Source organism: Stegostoma tigrinum, chromosome 3 (genome assembly GCF_030684315.1).
Source record: "Stegostoma tigrinum isolate sSteTig4 chromosome 3, sSteTig4.hap1, whole genome shotgun sequence".
Lineage (NCBI taxonomy): Eukaryota > Metazoa > Chordata > Chondrichthyes > Orectolobiformes > Stegostomatidae > Stegostoma > Stegostoma tigrinum.
The window spans coordinates 10942818-10965738 of record NC_081356.1 but is presented as its reverse complement, the minus strand read 5'-3'; the positions used below and the strand labels follow the sequence as shown (position 1 = coordinate 10965738).

The 22921-nt window shown below is 39.3% G+C and overlaps 1 protein-coding gene across 2 annotated transcripts in view; it reads right to left on the bottom strand.

Moving 5' to 3' along the window:
* LOC125451110 (tudor domain-containing protein 7-like) overlaps window positions 1-22921 on the bottom strand; it is a 98610-nt gene that overhangs the window by 22306 nt on the left and 53383 nt on the right. For both annotated transcript variants that reach the window (XM_048527857.2, XM_059642999.1), the window contains 5 exons: window positions 16976-17685; window positions 12064-12250; window positions 7986-8097; window positions 4647-4849; window positions 3659-3793 (listed from right to left, as the gene is read on the bottom strand). In XM_048527857.2, coding sequence (XP_048383814.1) covers window positions 3659-3793; window positions 4647-4849; window positions 7986-8097; window positions 12064-12250; window positions 16976-17685 — 1347 coding nt within the window. The remainder of the gene's footprint in view (window positions 1-3658; window positions 3794-4646; window positions 4850-7985; window positions 8098-12063; window positions 12251-16975; window positions 17686-22921) is intronic.

Genomic DNA, 22921 nt, shown 5'->3' with positions numbered 1-22921 from the left:
GAGAAATGGCTTAAACATATGAGGCAAATCCTAATCTAAATGAGTAATGTTGGGTATCCACCGAGAAATGGAAATATATCATGCACTCAGCCCAACCCTGAAAATCTAAGCCAGCTGTTGGGAGAATGCAAACTAGCAAAAGTACCCCAATGCTGGCAAGCAAAAACATCACAAATAATATGACTGAATGGAAAGGTTTGCTCCACTTCCTGCCAAAAAAACCTGTTAGTACTCAAATGTTCAATCTTCCCAGCACAGAAAGAGCAAATCACCTTAATGCAGTAACCTATTCCTCTTGTAAGCACTTTGCAAAAAACTGATTCACAATGAACCAGTCCTGCTCGATTTAGTGATGAATAATAAGCCAGAAATAATTAATAATTTAACAGCTAGGGAAACATACTGTTAGTGGGGATCACAATATTGAATTTGATATTAGGTTTGAGCAGTAGGGTTTGTAATAAACTAAAGCTTAAAATTGAATTTACAATTGCCAAGGGGATATGGTTATACCACTATAAACTAGGCTGGATTGTTAAAAGATAAATCTACAAATCATGACAAGTTTCAAATTAGTTTTTGATTGAAAGTACAACTGATGCACACTCCTAAAGTGAAAAATTAATACTTGTGCTCCTAAGCAACTATGTTGATTAAATGACAGTCAAAGCTCAAGGGAAAGGCTTACACAAGTGCAAAGGAGACATTCTGCTAAGCAGAGAGTTACGTAAAGTAGCTAAGAAAAGTGAAGAAAACAATACTATTTAGGGAGAAAAGACGCAATATCAAAGCTAAGAGGAGTCTTGAGGAAAGAGGACTGTGTATCCCACTGAAAACAGATTTAAAAAAAGGATTACAATGGACAATAAAAGAAACAGCAGACTAGTTAAACGCACACTTTACATCGATTACAAGAAAAGGACAAAGCACCAACAGTACAAGGGAACCTAACCTCGAAAGGAACTCAATGCACTTAATAAGCAAGTTTGTCAAATTTAGTAATGCAGAGAATAATGGAATTTGACGTAGAAAATTCTCCAAAATGTAATGCTTACATCCAAGAATTTTGAAACAGATAATGAAATTGCAGTTCCATCAGTTAATTTTTCAAATCTGTCTACAATCAGAATTTGCCCTTAGATTAGAAAATTGCAAATGTCACTCCATGATTTAAGGCAGGGAGGGATTCAGTTAACTACAGTCAACTCATCTTTATCAGGCACTGGCAAGTTACTTGAATCTTTATAATAAGCAATGACTGAGCATCTGCACAAGTATAGGCTCGAAGAGGATGAGCATAGATTTGAGAGTGGTGCATCATATCTGGGTCATCTACTGATATTTTTGGGAAGTGACTAGCATGCTGAGTAGCAGTGCATCTATGGACATGTTCTAGAAGGATTTCCAGGGGAATGGTAAGAACAAATATGAGAGATTACTGGCGAAAACAAAAGCCTTTAATTTGGAAGGATTCTTATGACATGATTTGGCAGTTGGTTCAGAGTAAGACAGGCATTAGGGATTCGGGTCCTGATCCACATCTCTTTCTCTGGTACCTAAATGACATCATACGAGCTGCTTCCCTCTCTCATCTGGAATTAGAAAAAGTGATTAGTTTTACTTCCAATTTCCACTTCGCTCTCACCTTTACCTGGTCCATCTCTAACTTCTCCCTTCCTGTCATCAGCATCGGTTTCCATTTCCGGAGATAGCCTAGCCATCTATATCCACTAAAAATCCAGTTACCTAGACTATACAGTGTCACAGCATGCTTCTTGTAAAAATTCCAATCCATTTTCCCAGTTTCGTAGACTATATATCCTCACATCATGCTTTCTGTAAAGACTCGATTCGACCTCCATCGCATCTGTTACAATGAAGAAAGCTTCCACACAGGAGTTTCAGAAACATCCACCTTTTTGATGTTATACTAACCAGTGTCCTCCACCTCTGCTCTCATCCCTTTCACTTCCCTTCCACAACACTGTTACAGTCCTCTTGGTCCTCACTTTCCATCCCACATCCAAAGGGTCTACACCTGCCATTTTCACCTCCCGGATCATATTCCTCTCACTTCCCTTGTCAGCCTTCCCCAAGGACCAGACCCTCTCCTCACCATCCAAAGGCCAGGCATCTTCCAGGTAAAATAGCAACTTACCTTCACTTCACTCAATCTAGTCTAATTTTGTATGCTGCTCACGATGTGGTCTCCTCCATGTTGCAGCGACATGTTGGTTACCTGCCACTTCAACACACTGTTCTCTGGCCAACATTTCTGTCTTAGGCCTGCTGATAGGAGCGCAACTCATCTTGGGGACCCAGCAGCCTTCAGGTCTCAGTAGAGTTCAATAAGTTTAGGGCCTGGAATACCTTCTTCCATGTCCTTTATCCATTCTCACACCTTGCGCTTGCATCATAGTCAACCCATTTGCACTCACTGATGGTCCCCATTAGTAGCTTTTCTTTCTCTCCATCTCACCATTATCTATTTCGTTGGCTTCCCAGCCACTGTTCTCTCTTTCTGAGCTCCATCTCCACATATTGTTCAGTCCCTTTCCCTCTCTACCTTCTGTCTTCAGCATAAATACCATCTTTTCCTAGCTATAATCAGTTTTCTGAGGAAGGATCACTGGACCCTGAATGTTGATGTTGCTTTCTCTCCTGCCAGACCTAATAGATTCCCAAGCAATTTCCATTTTTGTATTGGGGGTAGCAGACTGTAACATTTTCTTCAACTACTCTTATGTTTATATGTAACTGCAACTTGACAGAGGGGGGAAAAAGAAAAGTACCCAGCATGGTCCACTTTTCCACCAAATGGTTTTAGAATACATCAGCTGCCTTGCCCTGATTCTGAGGAGTCTCTTGTCTCTTTTCACTCTACCTGCCACCCTTTTCTCCCCCTACCCTAGTTCAAATTGCATTAAGCATTCCCCAAACGCTTTTCCTTCAGGGCTCACAACCTTCTTCACCTCTTTCTTTCTTCCTCTCATTCATTTGGTTGTTTGTAAATACCATCTCCAATAGTTTCTGACTACATCAATTAAAAAGTTCCATTCCAAGTATTTAAGCATGTTTCTCTTCTCTTGTGCTCGACTGGTTTTAAGTTTCATCATTCTTCACACAATGCTACAAAGCCTAGACCCCAGATACTACAGCCTCTGTCTACCGGAGAGCTGCCAAACTGTCCTCTATGATAATGCTTATCCACCCAGATCCAGCTAATCTTACCCTATCTAACTCCATCATTGTTGTCACAACTGAACTTATCAATTACAACCTTGTTGCCTCACTTATTTAGAAAAAAGGTAGCTGGAAATTGTGTACATTAGTAACAACATGCAAGAACGAGAATGAAACAGAGTCACACTGAAGAAAACAGATATAGTAAACAAAGTTGTTTACAGCTAACAAAGTAAGATAGACAGTTCAACAAGGAATGGAAGGCAAGAATTAGAAACAGAATTTAAAACCAATAAAAATACAGTAAAATCATAATAAATTCCCTTCTGACTCTTTAATTAACATTTAAGACTTATGGTGTCCAGCATTACATCGAAAATTTGAATATTGCATTCCCAGCAGTGACTCAGGAATCTCATATTCACAAAAATCTATATAAATTTCACAAATTTAAGGGATTATGAGAAAAACATACCCGAAAGTTAAAGTACTGCTCAACTTTTTCCAGTAAGGCATTAAGCTGGGTCCACCCTTTTGAGGGCACTTGACAGTAGATGGTACCATCTGAACAGACATTTGTAACCACCACGTTCAGGTACACACCATTTTCCTGTAGCACGGATACATTTTTAAGTTGCATAATAAAATATTCAGTCCATAGTACAAAAGTTCAAGTTTACTATTGAATTTGTATGCTCATCTGTGCAGTTACCAAAATTTAACTGTTCTTCATGCCATAATGACATTGTCAAGAACAAACCTGGTGAAGAGCAATCAGTTTCAGTTTGGTAATTACACTCGTCCACTGTAAAATTTGCAAATTCACATTCCTCAAGTTAAAAAAATCTACCACTTAATGCAAAATTAATAAACCAATGGTGGTGAGGGATAAGATGGGTGCTCGTTAGAAAAGGAGAAGGGACAGGGTGGACCATGAAAGACAGAAAAAGAGCAGGATAGAGAATTGGGAAGGGAGTATGGGACAGGGAAGATGAGAGATAGAGAGAGGCGCCAGGAAACAGGAAAGAGGCTGATAAAAAGAGAGGGAGGGAGTAGTGGGGAGAAAAAGTGACAGATGGGCAACAAAAGGGACAGGAAGAGCGACAAAAGAAAGAAAAATGCAACAAAAGGGAGACGGAACTTGGCGAAAAGAAGAAAATTGTGAACGTAGAAAAATTAAAAGCAATTCTTTGCCATAACACACTGAAAAATTCTGAAACACAATTGTGCACTAAAATGAATTAGCATGCTCTTCAGTGAAAACAAAAATCACTGCAACTAACAAACAGTACAGTAGAGGTGGCTGGAAATCAAAACAGTGTAATTAATGGAACATTGCATTTTTAAATTAATGTGCATCTTCGCTTTTAGCTGCCCTAGTTCAAATAAAGAATCCTCAAAGGATCATAAATCTGCTGACAAAAAGTACCTAGCTACCTTAGTGAGAACCTCAAGGAATTTACCTTCAAATTCAGCTCAAGTGTCTTGTCATGCAAAGCCTTCAAACATGCAGAATTGATGTTAAAATCATCATCTCCTGAAGTGTCATACAGAAGAACAAGTGGAACCTCACTCCTTTCTAAAATTTCCATCAGCAGTATCTTTCCACTGGCCAGAAATTCAAAGGTTTCTAATACACATGGCTCTTTGCAGAATGTTTCAAGACCTAAAACACAAACACCTCAGTCTTAAATGATCAGTGTTGCTTACATTCTGCGAGTATGTCCTCAAGCATCTTTACACTACGAGGGCTATATTACTCATATTTATAGACATTCCATAACAATGGATGAAATGTTTTAATCTAGCTAAATATTCACTTAAAGGGTATATTCTTCATTGCTTGTTCCAATTTAATGCCATACCCTGTCAAAAATGAATTTATTCTTCATAATAAACCTTGTGTGTGGGCATATATGTTTGAATGAATATGTATGTATGCAGCAGACAGAAAGAAAAAGTATATCCAAGTTCCAAGCGTACACAGTTAATGACAAAATAGCAGGATGTCAGATTATACTTAAATTCTGACATTCATTTTAACTCCTGCTGATCTAAGCTATCTTAAAACATACTACAGTTCATACCATTTATTAATAGATTTAAAATGCAGTAACACAAATTCCCAGCACCAGAATGTGCTGAAGATCTTGCTCTCAGGTTTAGTGGCATTACTTGCAATGCCAACAGCATTGAACTGCAAATTAACAATTTCCTGCATGACTCATGCTTTGCATTTTAACAAATAACAAGATATTGATTACTTGCATGCCTCAGGATGATCAAATTGATAAATATCTAGATTTAGAAAATTCATGACAGCTTATGGCATTACAGAGTGCAAAAATGGTCGATAAATTGAGTTTGAACTTCAATGTGACCTGCAGAATTATTTTACATATAATATGCAAACAGTGAAATTACTAAATCTATTTGCTGATTTGGTAGTTGGCACTAGGGAAATGTTAGTAAGGTTTTCCAGTTATTGGTTCTACAACTATTGATACGTCAAAAAACATATTTATCTTAGCATTGTTGAGGTTGCCTTAATTCTAAAAGCCTCTGCCAGTCTCCAATCAGGCCATTTGCTCCCATGACATTAGTGCCAAATGCAAACTTAGCTGTCATCAACAACAGGTAGCATCTCTTCTATTTGGGGAGCTGTACAGATGCCAGAAACTATTTTCTGCCCAAACGTGGATGAACATCAGGCCACCAAGTAGTCAGCAGGTTCTATTAAATGCTACATGTATTCTTGTGCAGACTGCATGACTGACTACCAAAGTTTCCTCGATCATGATGAAATCACCTTTGTTACTGTTATTTGCTCATGCAGATATTATGATTTATTTTAGAGAAGAGGAGGAGATGTGACCATTGTTAAAATGCTGGTTAATGAAAAACATTGCATTAAATATCATGAAGCACGTTAGAGTGGAAAAATATTTATTATGCACAAATAGTGTGAATACATGTTCCCCCAGACGACTAATGCCCAAATATTTCATCCATACCCCTGTGAATCAAAGGTAGCCGTATATTCCATAATGCATTCTTGAATTTTAACCTTACACTTTATTAAAGAAATAGATCATTTTCAAACTATGGTAGTGAGGTGCTTCTAGAGAGAGTGCAATACCATTGAGTTATTTGCAACCAAGAATTAACTCATCACCGAGTCGGAGTTATAACAGACCCTTTGGTCCAACTCATCTGCACAAACCAGATATCCTAAACTGATCTAATCCCATTTGTCAGCATTTGGACCATATCCCTCTTAAACCTTCCTTTGCACATACCCAACCACATATCTTTTAAATGTTGTAATTGTATCCACGTCCATTTCCTCTGACAGCTCATTCCATACACTCACCACCCATTGAATGAAGAAGTTGCCACTCAGGTTCCTTTTAAATCTTTCCCCTCTCACCTTGAAGCAATGCCCTCTAGTTCTGGAATCCCCTACCCTCAGAAAAAGACTTGTCTATTCACCCTATCCTTGCCCCTTTTGATTTTCTCAGTCTCTATTAGGTTTGTTGCTGTTGGCTGTGTTCTCGGTTGATAGCACAGATAAACATCTTACGTTCAGATACCATGGACCAATGTTGGAGAGTCTAGTAGGAACAGTTAAGAATCTCACCAACCAAGATATAATAATCCTAAAGGACAATGAAAGAGATAAATTGTGACCTGGAACCAGAAGTCAGCATCAAAAACTTGGAAAATTTGAAGGAATTTTGGAAAGACTGCAAGTATTGTCGTAAAACTTCATGTAAGCAGATGGAAACAAAATGTTATTACAGATGATAAAGGACATAGGTCAATGGCTAGACAATGGAGGTGGGGTCACAGTCTTGGAGCACCAAGGACACATGCAGGCGACTATGAAGGCTAAACCAAATGTCCAGTTGTTCTCAATTTGGACATGTCATTATTTGCACTTGCAAGTTGAACAATATTGGTTTTCTGGTGTTACAAGTAATAACTGCATTTTGCGAGAAAGAGAGTCATTTTTGTTTTCATAATTAGCATTCAATTTATCATGAATTGCATCATTGACCTAGGTCCAAGAGAAGTCAGTCTCACCTCAACCCTCTGCCCTCCCACCCACTGTGCCCTTTATCACACACAATTATCCACACTGACTTCACTGCATGCAAAGGAAACACTTCTTCCTGTCACAGTAAATTCAGAACAGTTGAAATGACCTTAATCAAGGTATTCAGATATCCATTTTAAAATCTGAAATTGCTTATGATCAATCAGTTAAGGTTGAGAGGTGATCTTATTGAGCAACACCTGATTTTGCTTGGACTTAACAGAACAAATGGTGACAGGATAGGGAAATTGCGAAAAAGTGGAAAAAAGTTATACAACGATGTTTGCCCATTTGAGATGGAGATGAGAATTAATTCACTTTTACAGAGGCTTGTGAATGTTTGGAATTCCCTATCACAAAGAATGGCAAAGACAGATTCATTTACTTAAGTTAACGTCATGCCAGACAGTTTCTTGAGCTACATGGGAGCCAGGTGTTCTGAGCAACAGGCAGGAAAGTGGACCTGAGGCCAAGATCAGAATAACCATGACATTACTGAATAGCAGGGCAGGCCTACTCCTGTGTTTCATTGCTCAGCTTATGTTCGAAGTTCATTATGTATAATGACCATTACACTGTTGAAAATAATATCCTAATTGAATTTCAAGAAAAGCAGATTTTAAATTTTAGCTTGAACGTCTACATTACATGTAAAGAGAAACCATAAACTTGCTTTCATCAAGACAAAGTAAGTTTTACTTACCTGCTAGTTTGCATTTTGCAGCTTGAAAGGACAAGGTAGAAAACCTTGCATCTAACTTGTACAACTTACTCTTGTCAACCACCTCATTAAACCCATGATCCACGAAGAACACCTGAAAGAAAAGTACTGGTTGCTGACAGATTTGTAGTGATGTTCCACTTATCATATTTGAAATGCAAAACAAAACCAAATTTCACAATTGTAAAGTTGTAGCAGTCGTAATAGAAAAAATTCAAATGCTAGAAATAGGAAGAAAGGAAAGGTGACTGGAGTAACTAGCGTAAGTTATTTTCAGGTCATTAAGTCAATTATTTCTAATTTGCTGGTGATGATTTTCCTCGAATCCCACACTGGAATGTTTATATTTTAAAAAGACAAACTAAAATAAGATGTCTTTTATTGTTGCAGATACTGATTAAAATGGTATGTATTCTATGCTTACCAGAGTCATACAGTGCCATACTGAGAACAAAGCCCACCCTGAGAAATTTTAGTGTCACCTGCAAACTTACTAACCATACCTCCTAGATTCACATTTAAATAAAATGATAAAAAGCAGCGGACCTGGCACCGATCCTTATGGCACACTGTGGGTCACAAACCTCCAGTCAGAAAAGCAACCCTCCACCACCACCCTCTTTCTTCTACCTTTGAGCTAGTTCTTCATGTATTCCATGTGATCTAACCTTGCTAACCTGTTTAAGATATGGAACCTTGTCGAATATCTTACTGAAGTCCATATACATCACACTCACCACTCTGCTCTCATCAATCTTCATCACATTTTCACAAAAACTCAAATTAAGTTAGTGAGACAGAATTTCTCATGAACAAAGCCATGCTATCATTAGTCAGTCCCTGCCTTTCCACACACATGTAAATCCTGTCCCTCAGGATTCCCTCCAACAATTTGCCCACCACCATTGTCAGGCTCACGGGTCTATTGTTCCCTGGCTTTTCCTTACCACCTTTCTTAAATAGTGGCATGCATTAACCAACCTCCAGCCTTCTGGCATCTCAGCTGTGGCTAGTGATGATACAAATACTTCTGAAATGTCTCAAGAGTTCCTGCCTCGACCTCTATTTCGAGCGGTGAGTTCCAGATACCCATAACCCTCAGTGAACAATTTTTCCCCTCAAATCTACTCTGAACCTCCCACTCCTATCCTTAAAACTGTTTCCCCACCCCTGTTAATGACCCCTCTAAGAAGAAGTTACCCTACCTAGAGAGAATTCCTAAGGTCCTATTATTCAATGTGCACTCCCTTGCCTTGTTAGTCCTCGCAAATGCAGAATTAAATTCAATTTGCCAATGTTCAGCTCATCTGAGAGCCCATTGATATCATCCTGTCATGCAAGGCTTTCTCCTTGCTAATGACCACGCCAACAACTTTTGTGTCATATACAAACTTACTGATCATACCTCTCACATTCATGTCTAGACTGTTGACGTACAGAACAAATAGCAAAGGGCTCAGTATCGAACCGTACAGTACATCAATGGACACAAACGTCCAGTCACAAAAACATCCTTTAACCATCAACCTTTGCCCCCTGTCACCAACTCAATTTTGGATCCAATTTGACAAGTTGCCTTGGATCATACAGGCTATTGGCTTCCTACCAGCTTGCCATGTAAGACCTTATTGAAACCCATGTGGTCTATATCATCTGTACTAAGTCATCTGCACAGTCACCTCCTTAAAAAAAATCCAATAAAATTTGTTGGATATCATCTCCCCATTACAAAGCCATGCTGACTATCCTTGAATAATCCTTGCCTCTCCAAGTGGCCATTCATTTTGTTCCTTAAAATTTTTCCAACAGTTTCCCTGACATGGGTTTTAGACACACTAGCGTAGTTTGTAGTTTATCCCTAATGTCCTTCTTGAATAATGGTACTACATTAGTTGTCCTAGGGATTTATCCACTTTCAAACCTGCCAATTGCTGATACTTCCTACCCCTTGGTGCTAATTCAAGTAGGTTACAATCCCCCCCTCTGATTTCTCGACTTAGATTGTCTTTCTTTATTGTGAATACAAATGCAAAATACCCACTTAAAACCTCAGCTTTGAGTTTAACTTCCACGTACAGACTACCACTTCAGTCCATGCTCTTTCCCTGGTTATTCTCTTGCCCTAATGTACCTATAAAACCACTTCCTTTATTCATTCACGGCATGAGGGCATCGCTGACTAGGCAACATTTGTTGCCCAGAAGACAGGAAAGAGTCAACCACATTGCTGTGGGACTGAAGTCACACAGAGGCCAGACCAGGTAGGAAGGCAGTTTCCTTCCCGAAAAGGACATTAGTGAAAGAGATGGGTTTTTCCTGACAATTGACAATGAATTCACAGTCATGTTAATCCCAGATATTAATTGAATTCAAATTGCACCATCTGTCATGGTGGGATTCAAACTTAGATGCCCAGAACATTATCTGGGGTCTCCGGATTAACAGTCCTGTGATAATACCACTAGGCCATTGCCTCCCCAACTTTTAGATGGTCCTTAATGTTACCTGCCAGTGCTTTTTTTAATGCCCCTTCTTTGCTTTCCTAATTTCATTTTTAAGCAAAATGCTGCACTTCCCATAATCCTCTTTGGGCATCTGCAGTTTTGAGCCTTTGTTATCTACAATATCCTTCCTTTTTGTTTCTTACTCAATCCTATAAATCCATTCACATCCAGGATTCTCTGGATTCGTTGGATCCACCCTTCATCTTTACGGGAACGTGTTGGCCTTGTACGCTCACAATTACTCTTTTCAATGTCTCCCACTGCTCTGATACAGATTTTTCCAGCATACAGCTAGTCTCAAACGAATCTGATCAGATCCTGACATTAAAATCAGCCTTTCCCCAATTTAGAACTATTATTTATGATCCATCCTTGTCCATAATTACCGAAAACCTTACTGAGTTGTGGCTGCAATCACTACAATGCTTCCCTATTGCTACACCTAACTTGCCTGGCATGTTCCCTAAAACTAGGTCCAGCACCGACCCCTCTCATGTAAGCTTTCTACTTGCCGGCTTACAAAAGGTCTCCTGGACAAATTTAAAGAATTCTGCCCCTCTAACCCTTTCACGCTTTGTACATTCCAGTTAATACTGGGCAAGCTGAAATCCACTTGTTATTACCATATTACTTTTCACTTCTGAGATCTGCCTACACGTCCATCTTTCTATCCCTCCCTGACTGTCTATAGTACACCCCCAGAAAAGTGACTGCCACCTTTTGGCTTTTAAGTCCTACTCACATGGCCTCATTTGAAGAGCATTCTAAGGTAGCATCTCTCTTTACTGCAGTACACTGCCACCTCTTCTACATGTATTCCCTCCACACCTGAAGTTCTACACACTTGAACACTGAGCTGCCAGTCTTGTCCTTTCTGTCATGTAATACACTGTATTTGAGAACTTCATCCCATACTAAAAATTAGGATAAAAACTGTTCTCCTCCATTCACTTATCCCCCAGCTTTTGAAATTTGCCTGTATTTTTGTCAGTTCCCTTGCTGTTAGCAATTTAGTTCCTCCCACAATGTACACCATGTGTCAATGCTCCTGTTTGAGTGACAACCGAGGAGCACCATGTACATCTCTGAATGGATATATTTGAAATGGCAGAGATTGATGTTCCCTCTATACTCTGCTTGCTGCACATGGTCAACATCTTGCACTATTCAGTTCCTTTTAAGATGGATGCATGATCACCTGAAAAAGGAATGTTGCATTTTCAAGGCCTGCACAATGCTTGCATGATACATTTTTGATTACTGTGTAACTGTACACCCATGCCACCCGACAGGAACACTGGTGGAGATTATGACTCTAATCTATCACTTCATAGCTGTTTGACTTCAAATACTTGCACTTTATAGCTGTTACACAGTATGATTTGCTGAGGCCATACTGAAAACATCCCTTGAGCCCATATTCTTTTCACAAAATGTAACTGAAATTGTACTCTCACTGGAGAGTGCAGAAGTTGTTGAGGTTTAAATACACTGCTCACATAAAACATCCACAACTTTTCACAGATTACTTGTGACCCAAGCATAAGTACCAGTACCTTGACTTTTGCAGCATCCACTGAAACAATCTGGGCCCTTAGCCAGGAATCCTCTTCAGCACTAACAGCCACAAGTTGCCCAATACTTTGTGAACTCAGTGGCTTCAGCTCACCAGTGTAAGTGTAGTACTCTTTCATTGCGTCTTCCATTTCTTCAAGAGCACCAGAATATTCTGGCCCAATGTATCTGGAGGGGTAAGTTCAACATATTTGAGTGTTAAAATATTTCAGCATTTTCCTTCAATATTAATTTCCTCATTTAAAAAATTACTTCCAAAGCACCTTCAAAAAAGCTTTGCATACAGGTTGTACATTGCAAAGTGAGCATTTGATACATACAAAATTTCAATATAGTTTGAGTAATTAACGAGTTTTATAAAATGTTTTGTACCAAATGCACGACAGTGGTGAATATATGCGATGTTGAGTCTCAAATTCCTATTGTTTTTTACATGACTTCCGTAATTCCCATGCTCAGATTTAACAGGTTATTGTTGAGGGACAAAATGTTTTTGATGCCCAATATCAGCAGGAAGAACATTGACTTTAGCACCATGTAATGCAGTCAATACAAAGCTGTCTGTATCCTGCAGCAATTTGCTTATAATCACACTAGTGTTAAGAACTTTGTATTTCCCTCTCTTCGGGAGTCTTTGTGGCTTATCTGAAAATAAGATCAGTTACGTCATTGATCCACACCCAATAAATATTGCTATACTCATTTCAATTCACAGCAAAGGGAATTTCATGTCCCATTTAGATCTCATTCAATCTGGAGACTCAAGGTAATGAAATGTGCGGCTGGATGAACACAGCAGGCCCGGCAGCATCTCAGCTGTGTTCATCCAGCCTCACATTTCATTATCTTGGATTCTCCAGCATCTGCAGTTCCCATTATCACGGAGACTCAAGGGATGAGTTTGTTAACACACTGTGGTACTGAGGACCAGAAAAAAAAGAGTAAGTTTAGATCAATTTTGAGAAATTTTAATGTTAATTTAGTTTAGTATTTTAAATTATGTCATTCTTACTACAATATGGAACCTCTGTGAAGCCAAGTAGTATTTGGATAGCAGTTTTAACAAAATATCACAAACTATGACATCAAGGAAAATGGGGAATTATGCTGGGATATGGTCTGGAGGTAGATGACCAGCACACTTGAGGGGTTTCATGATCCACTCCCATTCTATGTTCCTATACATGACTGGACATCAGATAAACAGCCTGACAAAGAAGCAGTGGAGGGTCAATGCATGTAATTGAGAAACAGCTTTTTTCCATTTTTAGTCTCATTTACTGGGATCTTAGTCTACAAAAATGGACCCTTTCTTCCAAACAATGGCCACAGATGAACCCTTTCTTCTTGCTAAGTTGTATTTTCCAATGTAAAATATTTTATTTATATATCTTCAGTTGTTTCTTTGACTATTTCATATTATTTATCTATCCCACATCTTTGACTCTACACAATCCCCAGCTGTTCCCTCAACCTACGTATTTGTCTTTTAAGGTTTGGGTTAGGGAGTCAGCCATTTTCAAATTTAATATTGACTTCAATTCCACAAGGCCACCATTTACCAACAGATTGTTTATCATGACATTACTAATTAACCCTGTTTCATTAGTCAATGCTAGATCCAAAGTGTCTTTATTCCTATTGGATTCCACACACTTATTGCTCTAGGAAAGCATCACCAAAGCACTCTACAAATTTATCTTCCAGGCTACTTTTGCTAACTTGGTTCACCTTGTCTATATTAAGATGCATGAGGTCCAGCACAAGTATTACATTACTTTGGTTTCATGTTCCTATAATTTTATGTTTAACATTCTGTGCAATACCATAACACATGATGGTGATGAGGCAGGGTGGGGGCGCATGGGAAAAGAAAAAGCTATAAATTATTCCCCTGAAGCGTTTGCTAGCCCTCGCTATTCCAAGGCTACATCTATGCAATCTCCTATTCCTTGACTTCAAAGCCAAAAACCCTTCCTCACTCATGCCCTTATATCAACCTTGATCATTAAGGCTACCCTTTCCCCGCTTTTCCACTCTGCCTTTCTTTTTGATATTTACTTCCCAATTTGGTCACCTTGTACCCACATCTGGCATGATGACTGAACTTAAACCTATTTTCTCTATTGAAACCATTGAGTTCATGGATTTTATTCCAAACACACAGTGTGTTGATATAAAGGGAGTTGAATTTTATTTGCATGAATCTTGCATGAACCTTCCTCTGAGGCACTGTTAACTTCTGTTTCTGCCTGTACCACTCAATTTGTCTTTATCGACATTGATATACTTTCCTACCTCAACTTCTACCTTTGGATTTTTCATTCTCCCTTTATGACTTTCCAGCTATATTGATGCACTGATATAACCAGGCCCAGGGTGAGGTTCCCCAGTTTCACATGGCTTCAGATAGGGGTGAATTGACTGCTCATTCTTTATTCACCAACCATACAACAAGGTTAATTAAAAAGGATTCCTTCCCTTGTAACCAAAAGAATTTAAGTTTTGAATGAAACCAAATTAACCAGGCTTGCATAAATTAATAAAAGAATGAGTTTATTTTTTATAAATACAAGAAGATAGATTAGCAATGAGAAGGTAGCGCAGAAAATAAATTTAAAACACATATTGATTAGTCACTGGGTCATTCATGATGAATAAATGGTGGCATTTTGATAGTTTAGCAGCTAACTTTGGGATTCTTGGTTTTGTTGGTAAACCGAAACTCTTTTGTTCCGTTTTATGATAAAGCCGGCTGGCTAGCTTCCAACACTGCGAGCAAAATGATAATTTAACTGGAAAGCAGCAATGATGAGAGGATATTTCTTGGACTGTGACTTCCACAACATGCTAACATTTTACTATTACACACCAGTAGTTCAGCTCATATGCACAAATAGACCAGGGTTGAAAACTGACTTTGAACCCATACCATTGTCTATTCTTGAATGGATGAAATACATGGCTTTCACCCAGACTGCTATATTTTTTCCCCAACACATCCATATTCAGAGATATTCATGAAGTTACAATTCCATTTACAGTACATTGCTCTCTTCAAAGGCTCCTTTAAAATCCAAGGTGTGAAATTCCATGCATTGTCTCTGAACAGCTACTAAAACTACATTTGAAATAATCTTTTGGCTTGATGTCTTCCTGTTGAAAAATTGACATCTGACCTCCAATATATCAATATATCCAATGGTGATCCAGAGTTACGATACATGGTCATGACTGTATTGATTGCAATGAGGTCCGTCAGCTCAGAATATGAGTTCCCTGATGGGCTGTTAATCTGGTCCAGTCAGGGAGGTCTGGTGGACAGATATGAACAGAAATGTCACAGGTTCTGTGCACTCAGGGCTGGTACTGAGGAAGCTGGATCAGCATCAAGAACTCTCAATGTGTAAATAAAGGAATACTTGGTGACAGGATACTGGCCTCTGGAATTATTTCAATGACAACATGTATTTTTATGCTCTGTCCTTCCTTCCATATTGATTCCTGGCATTTGTATTGCTACCCTTCAGTATTGCCTTGTCGTTGATCTTTAAATTTCTTCTAAGAGTCAGAGTCAAATGGCACGGAAACAGACCCTGTGATTCAATTTATTCACACTGACCAGATTTCCTGAACTAAACTAGTTCTATTTGCCTGCATTTGTACCATATCGCTCTAAACCCTTCCTATTCATGTACCCATTCAAACTACACCGGCATCTACCACTGTCTGGCCGTCCTCCTCCAAACCTGCCATCTTAACAATTAGCTTGTTGTTGAATGTTAACAATGTTAATGCTGATATTAACTACTGTTAGCTAATATTAACTATTATCTTATTTCTTTATTTTTGTACATATTCTGTGAAAGTCTGTAATGTTTAACATATTAACATTGTTTCTTTCACTACTTTGTATCTCAGTCTTGAATACGTGGGTACCTTGGTACCTAAGATGGCACCAAATTGCAACATTAGATGTTTCACTGTACTTCTGTACTTGAGTACACGTGACAATAAAATCTAAAATTTAAACATCATTTAATACCTTCTCTTTAGTCACAGATGTAAGATTCATCCGAATACTGGTTCCATTGAAACTCACGTGAAGACCAGCAGCATAGCTCCCTCTTTCCCAAGTACCGTGACTACCTCATGTTTTGAAATGGTTTTTCCCAAAGCCAGCCTCTGACCTCCAATTTTACTGGATTGGGATCAAGCAAGGAAGGGAAGAACACATAGTGCAATGGGAAAGCTTTTTTTTCTAGATAATGTGAAGTGAAGCAAAATATATTTTGTAACCAAGTATTGGAATATGGGGTGGGGAGTTGGGTTCAAACAGAAAATTACAATTCAAAAACTTTTCCATATGATAATACTGCAGATTGATAACAATATAGTTAAAACAACATTAATGTTGATGCAACATGTTTATGTCTCCATTTACGATAGCATAGTTTATTTTGAATGGTTTTGCACCTTCACCAAATAGATGAGAAATGACATACAAATCTGTAAAGCATCCATCCAATAAAGTTAGAAACATGAGAGTTCTGTGCCAGTCATGTGACAGGATGCTCGAGATGATTCACTTTACAGCACAAAGTGAATGTTTCTGTTTCAGCCTCAACAGGACTGTGTAAGTAACAAATTCATACCTAGGTTTCAGTTTTTGTGCAAAGTTATAGGGGTCAACTTTGTGCACAAAAGAAAATCAAAGTGGACTGCTTAAGTGGGAAAAGCTTACCAGGGCTAAAATGCCAATATTAAAAGGTAATATAACTTGGTAAAACTTGGGAGGATCCCCATTTGGAAATAATGCGACTAACTAACTAATGGAATAAACTATCATGTTGGGAAATATCAAAACTACAACAAAACTTTAAACAGGCTCACCTGATAACAGCTTCAGCGGTGTTGTGAAGTTCAACAACCAACACTGATGGGAATTGCTCTGCAGGGATGCTGAGTGGGGAAGGCACTGATTGCACCGAACAACTTTCTTTAAATTCACTTGTGACCACAGTCACCTCATTTTCAGTTAATGCCAGACGTTCAGGATCATTAATGGTTTTGTGAGATCGAAGTCCGAGATCACCCTGTTCCTCACTGATGATTTCTTTCAGTTCAGGTTTCACCAAAGCAGTAGGGGTCACCAATAATGGGGAGAGAGTCTCTTTAGGTTTATCATTTTGCTCATTGGTGGTTTTAACCATTTTTGCATAAAGAATTGCCTTTTTGCAATCACCAGACACTGCATAATCCACTGTGCAAATATCAGACAAGCAGTCAAGATCATCCAAAATATTCTGAGGAAATTGCATTTTGTATGTCTCTTCAAACAATTTTGGAAGTGCGTTTGCCCAAAGTCCACTGCTGTACTTCTGTAATAGCTTGGTGATTTTTTGTTTCACCTCAAAATCCTTTGGAACAAGGCTTTTAGATGCAGCTAGCTTCCCTCCTTGAGTTGCACTTTTTTTAGAAAACGATAAATCCTGTTTTTTATCAGCTAACTTTGGGTGAAAACTTGACTTCTTTTGCTGTTGGCCACTCCTTGCAGGATAAAGCAGCAATTCTGCCAAACCACTAGATGCTGACTTTTCAACCTAAATAAAATAATGAGAATAACATGAGTGTAGTACAATACAAAGCTGTCCATTCAGAGGCAATTATTCTACCAAGGCAAAATATAAGCCTGAAAACAACTGAACTGTGCAATAAATGAAAACTGCACGTTAAACCAGGTAACACATGCGTCTTTTCGAAAAAAAAGAGTCAGATAATCCTGGGACTAAGTAGATCAGTCAGCATCCAAAAACATGAATGTTTTGTGTTTTGAAACTGTCTAAACTTTCAAGTGATATTTACCAGTGTACCAGTGGTTTTAGGTGAAAGAATAATGATTGTACCTACTTTCTCTTACTCTAAAATGCCAACGTTAAAGTAATATTACTTGGTAAAACTTACCTTGGGAGGATCCCCAGTGATTTAGTAGTTAAGTGCATCATATGCTATGGTTATGAGCTAGATCAGGGTCACAATCCTCCCTTATGAGCTTTAAGTTGTTGCAGGATTACAAAGGAAAAAGTTGCCATGGCACAATGATAGGACACACCAACCCATTTTTGCACAGGACCAAAATATTGCACCTCTCAAAAGGTTTGCCACACCTACAGTTTGCCATGCTGATTTGTTCAAATAGAAAAGTATCAGGATAGCACAGAATCAAATTTCTCACTTTTAAAGTAATATACAAATTACAAACTATTCATCACAAAGAAAATAAATCAGTTGTTCAAAATGTTATTTAGCTGTTTCAGTAACCATGTTGCTTTCAGACTTTAAAAGGGGAGATAAACAATTCCAGCTGATGACTCGTAAACAAAGGCCTATCCCATCTCTGCAGTGCAAGCGGAAGGCTTCACATAATATTTTCCAGCTGTTATACAAATGCACAAACAGTGACCCTTTACGGATGCCCTAGGCAAGCCCCAGATTTTCTAGTTTTTATTCTTGGCTGAAAAAGAGTCAGATACCCTTGTGTCCCTTATAGGTGACAAATACCACTGCAGCACCAATTGAAATTAAAATTTCTAGGCTGTCTTTATGGTTTTGTGATCTGAAAAACTGAGGATATGGGTTCCAGGTCTGACGTAATGGTCTGTGCAAAGTAAATCAATCTCATCTAAAGCAGTAATGGAACCAGTACACAACGGGGCTCCCAAGCTGTAGAAGGAGTTGAGTACTTCAAGTATTCAACAAAAGTTATGCATTCCAGGATTGTGATCCAAGGAAATCTGGTTAACTAAGTTTTTATGGTTGCATTATGAATAGATTCTCATTCCTAAGAGTCTACAGATATTTAGACTGTCAACAAAACTGGAAGTTAACCATTGGAGTGAATGAGAAATTTCTAACCCTTTTAAATTGAAGTGGTCTTTGACAGCCAAGAAGCCAATTATTTGCTTTAACAACTGGGACTTGTTTGCAAAGTTAGCGTGTATGTTGACAAAGAACATCATTCCTTGAAAATTGTTCAAGTATTATACTGGATGAACAGGTGAATATTTCAGATGAAGCTCTTCTCTGGTCATTAATGCTGCAATGTGTCTGAGAAACAAATGTTTACTCTTAAAAGCAAAGTATTTTTTAAAAACCTATAGAGTTTCTGATCCCTTCTGTTCCCTGCTTTGCCATGCCCTCGTCTAACAACATTATCGTAGATCCGTCATAAAAGGTTTGTAGCAGGATAAGACAGTAACGTATCATCACCCACTCAAGAAAACTAGTGAGCAGCAATAAACACAACTGGATGAAAATCCTGGAACTCCATCCCTAACTGACCCACTGCTGACCCACTCCCTCCTCTATAGCATTTCAATGCAGCAGCTTAGTACCATCTTCTGAAGGCATTCTTGGATGAGTAATGGTTTCTTGTCTAGCCAGCATTGCCAACATTCCTTGAACAAATAAAAAAAAACAGAATAATAAACAAACACAGTACATTTGAATAATTACTTCAAATGACAGCTACCAGTATACCACCCTACGTAAGCTCAGACCTCGAATGAACCCGAGTGCATAATCGAAGCCCAAGGTTGTTTGTTTTCTCCTAAAATCATAGAATCTCTACCGTGTGGAAACAGGCCCTTCGGCCCAACAAGTCCACGCTGACCCTTGGAGCATCCCACCCAGATCCATCCCCCTATAACCCACTTAATCTACAGACCCCTGAACACTACAGGCAATTTAGCTTGGCCAATCCACCTAGCTTGCACATCTTTGGACTGTGGGAGGAAACTGGAGCACCCAGAGGAAACCCACACAGACACAGGGAGAATGTGCAAACCCCACATAGACAGTCACCAGAGGGTTAGCCTCTGTGCTGTCCTGATGGTAAACATGTAAAGTGTTTTACCGAAAATCAAGTGGAGAAGAAAATTTATGACAGAGATGTGATGCAAGATGTGATATTTATTTACATTTTATTATTAGTTTTATATTTTGGAATTGAGCTAGTGGATGTGGAATTTGGTCTTTATGTCTGAAGGGAAATTAATCCTTAAATTCTGAGCATTTCTGTATCCATGGTGATTTCTTCTCAAACACAGTATTGGAGACAGACTTTCTGACAAGTAATAGGGTTTTGTTTACGTTTGGAGAGTTTATAAGCAAAGTCAACCGTGTAGTACATTACACTTTCAGATGGAAGGTTCCGGAATAGTTTTTTTTGTGCTTAGTGGACACACCTACAGCTGGAAGGAAGTTTTTTCATTTCAGTTTGGGGTAGTTTACAGAACTCTTGGCTGAAACTGAATGCGTAGAACAGTTGCTTTTTACTTAAGTTCACTCATGGGATGACAGCGTCATTGTCTGGCAACGCATTTATTGCCCATCCTTAACTGTCCATGAAAGGGTGGCAGTGAGGTGCCTTCTTAAGCCACTGGAGTCTCTGTGCTGCAGGTAGACCCATAATGCTGTCAGGAAGGGAACTCAAGGATTTTTACCCAGCAAGTGAATTAACAGTGATTTATTTCCAAATCAGGATGGTGACTGGCTCAGACAGAAAGTTGCGGGTATTTCTGTCTCCATATAACTGCTGCCTTTGTCCTAGATGAAAGGTGTTAAGGATCCGTGATGAAATTCTGCAATACATCTTGTAGTCACTGTTGCTATTGAGTATTATTGTTGGAGGGAATGAGTGTTTCTGGATGTAGTGCCAAATCAAATGGACTGCTTTGTCCTGGATGGTGTCAAGCTTTGAGTGCTATTGGAGCTTCACTCATCCAGGCAAGATGGGAGTATTCTATTATTCTTCTGATTTATGGGAAGGCTTTGGGAGTCAGGAGATGAGTTATTTGCTGCAGGATTCCTGGCCTCTAAACAGCTCTTGTAGGTACTGTTCTTATATGTCCATTCTAGTCTCTGGTCAATAATATCTCCCAGGATATTCTGGTAGGGTAATCAGTGATGGTGAAGCCATTGAATGTCAGGGACCAATGGTTAGATCATCTCTTTTTGGAGATGGTCATTGACTATATTTGTATGGTGCAAGTGGTACTTGCCACTTTTCAGCCTAAGCCTGGATACTGTCCAGGTCTTGCTACATTTGGACATGGACTGTTTCAGTACCTGAGGAGTTGCAAATCATGCTGAATATTGTGCAATCAGTGAACATATCCACTTCTGACCGATTGTCAGGCATTAATGAAGCACCTGAAATTTGAGACCCTAGGATGGGTAGGACACTACCCTGCGCAACCCCTACAGAGATGACTGACTTCCAACAATCACAACCATCTTCCCTTGTACTAGGTATGACTCCATGAAGCAGAGATCTCCCCTCTCAAAACTCCCAACGACTCCTGCTTTGCTTGGGCTCCTTGATGCAAGGTGTCTTGGTCACACACAACCTTGATGTCAAAGGCAGTCACTCTCACCACACATCTGGAATTCAGCTCTTGGTCCATGCTTTAACTATGGCTATAACAAGGTCAGGAACTGAGTGGCTCTTGTGAAATGCAAACCTGCTGCCAGTGAGCAAGTGCTGCTTGATAGCATTGTGAATACACATTTCATAAATTTTCTCAATGATCAAGAGTTGACAGATGGGGCAGAATTGGCCAGATTGGATTGGTCCTGCTTTGTATGTACAGGACATACATGGGAATTTTCCTCATTGCCAGGCTGATGCCAGTGTTTTTACACAGACATATGGACAATGGATCATCTGTTCGGCAGTTTAGGCTGCAGATTGTTGCGAGTGCTACTGCCTTATCTTTTGAACTGATGTGCTGGGAATCCCCATCATAGAGGATGGGGATATGTTTGGAGACTCCTCCTACAGTAAGTTAATTGCCTGCTACCATTCATGACTGAATATTGTAGGACTGCAGAAATTGCTTGGATCTGTTTGTCACATGCTGCTTATCAAATGAGTAGTCACGTTTCATACCTTTACCAGTTGACACCTCATTTCTAGGTATGCCTGGTGCTGGCATGCCCTCCTGCACTCTCCATTGAATCAGCACTGATGGTAGTGGTTGTGTTGGGGGGGGGGGGGGGGGGGGGGTTGTAGGTTGTGTTTGAGTGTGATTCTGCTGCAACTGATGGCGGACAGCACCTCATGGTTTCCCAATGTCAAATTACTAGATCCGTGTGAAGGCTGTCGCATTTGCATGCCACAGAATACAAAAGAAGGATTCTTAACGTGAAGGCAGAACTTGGTCTCTCTAAGGGCGGAGAGGTGGTCATTTTTATGAATACCGTCACTGATTTCCACACCACTTGCTGCAGACAGTCTAGCAGCAATGACCTTTCAGACTTGACCAGACCGATCAACAGTTACGTTAAGTGAACATGGCTGTACCCAGTGTATACTTTTCACCCTTGCAAAACTTAGGGCTTCTTCCAAGTGTTGCTCAACCTGGAGGAGTACTGATTCATTAGCTGAGGAAGGACAGTCTGTGATAATCAGGTTTCCTTGACCATGTTTGGCTTGGCACTATGAGACATCATGGGGTCAGGAGTCAATGTTGAAGACTCCCAGAACAACTCCATTCTGACTATACACCACTGTTCTGCCACCTCTGCCGGATCACTCCTGGGAAAGGAAAGTAGTCTAAGACTGTTAAGAAACAGAATATTTCAGTGTAAGGAGCTTAGGTTAGAAATTCTCAATCAGAAGAGTCCATTAAAACACTGAAGGGGTTACGTGAAGCTGAAAATGCCAAATCGCAATCTAATGATTAATCAAGAGAGGGGCCATTGGACTCTCAGCTGCAGCTTCAGTTCCCATTTAAGTTAAACTGTGTATGGAAGATAGATGGGAATTCTTTCTGA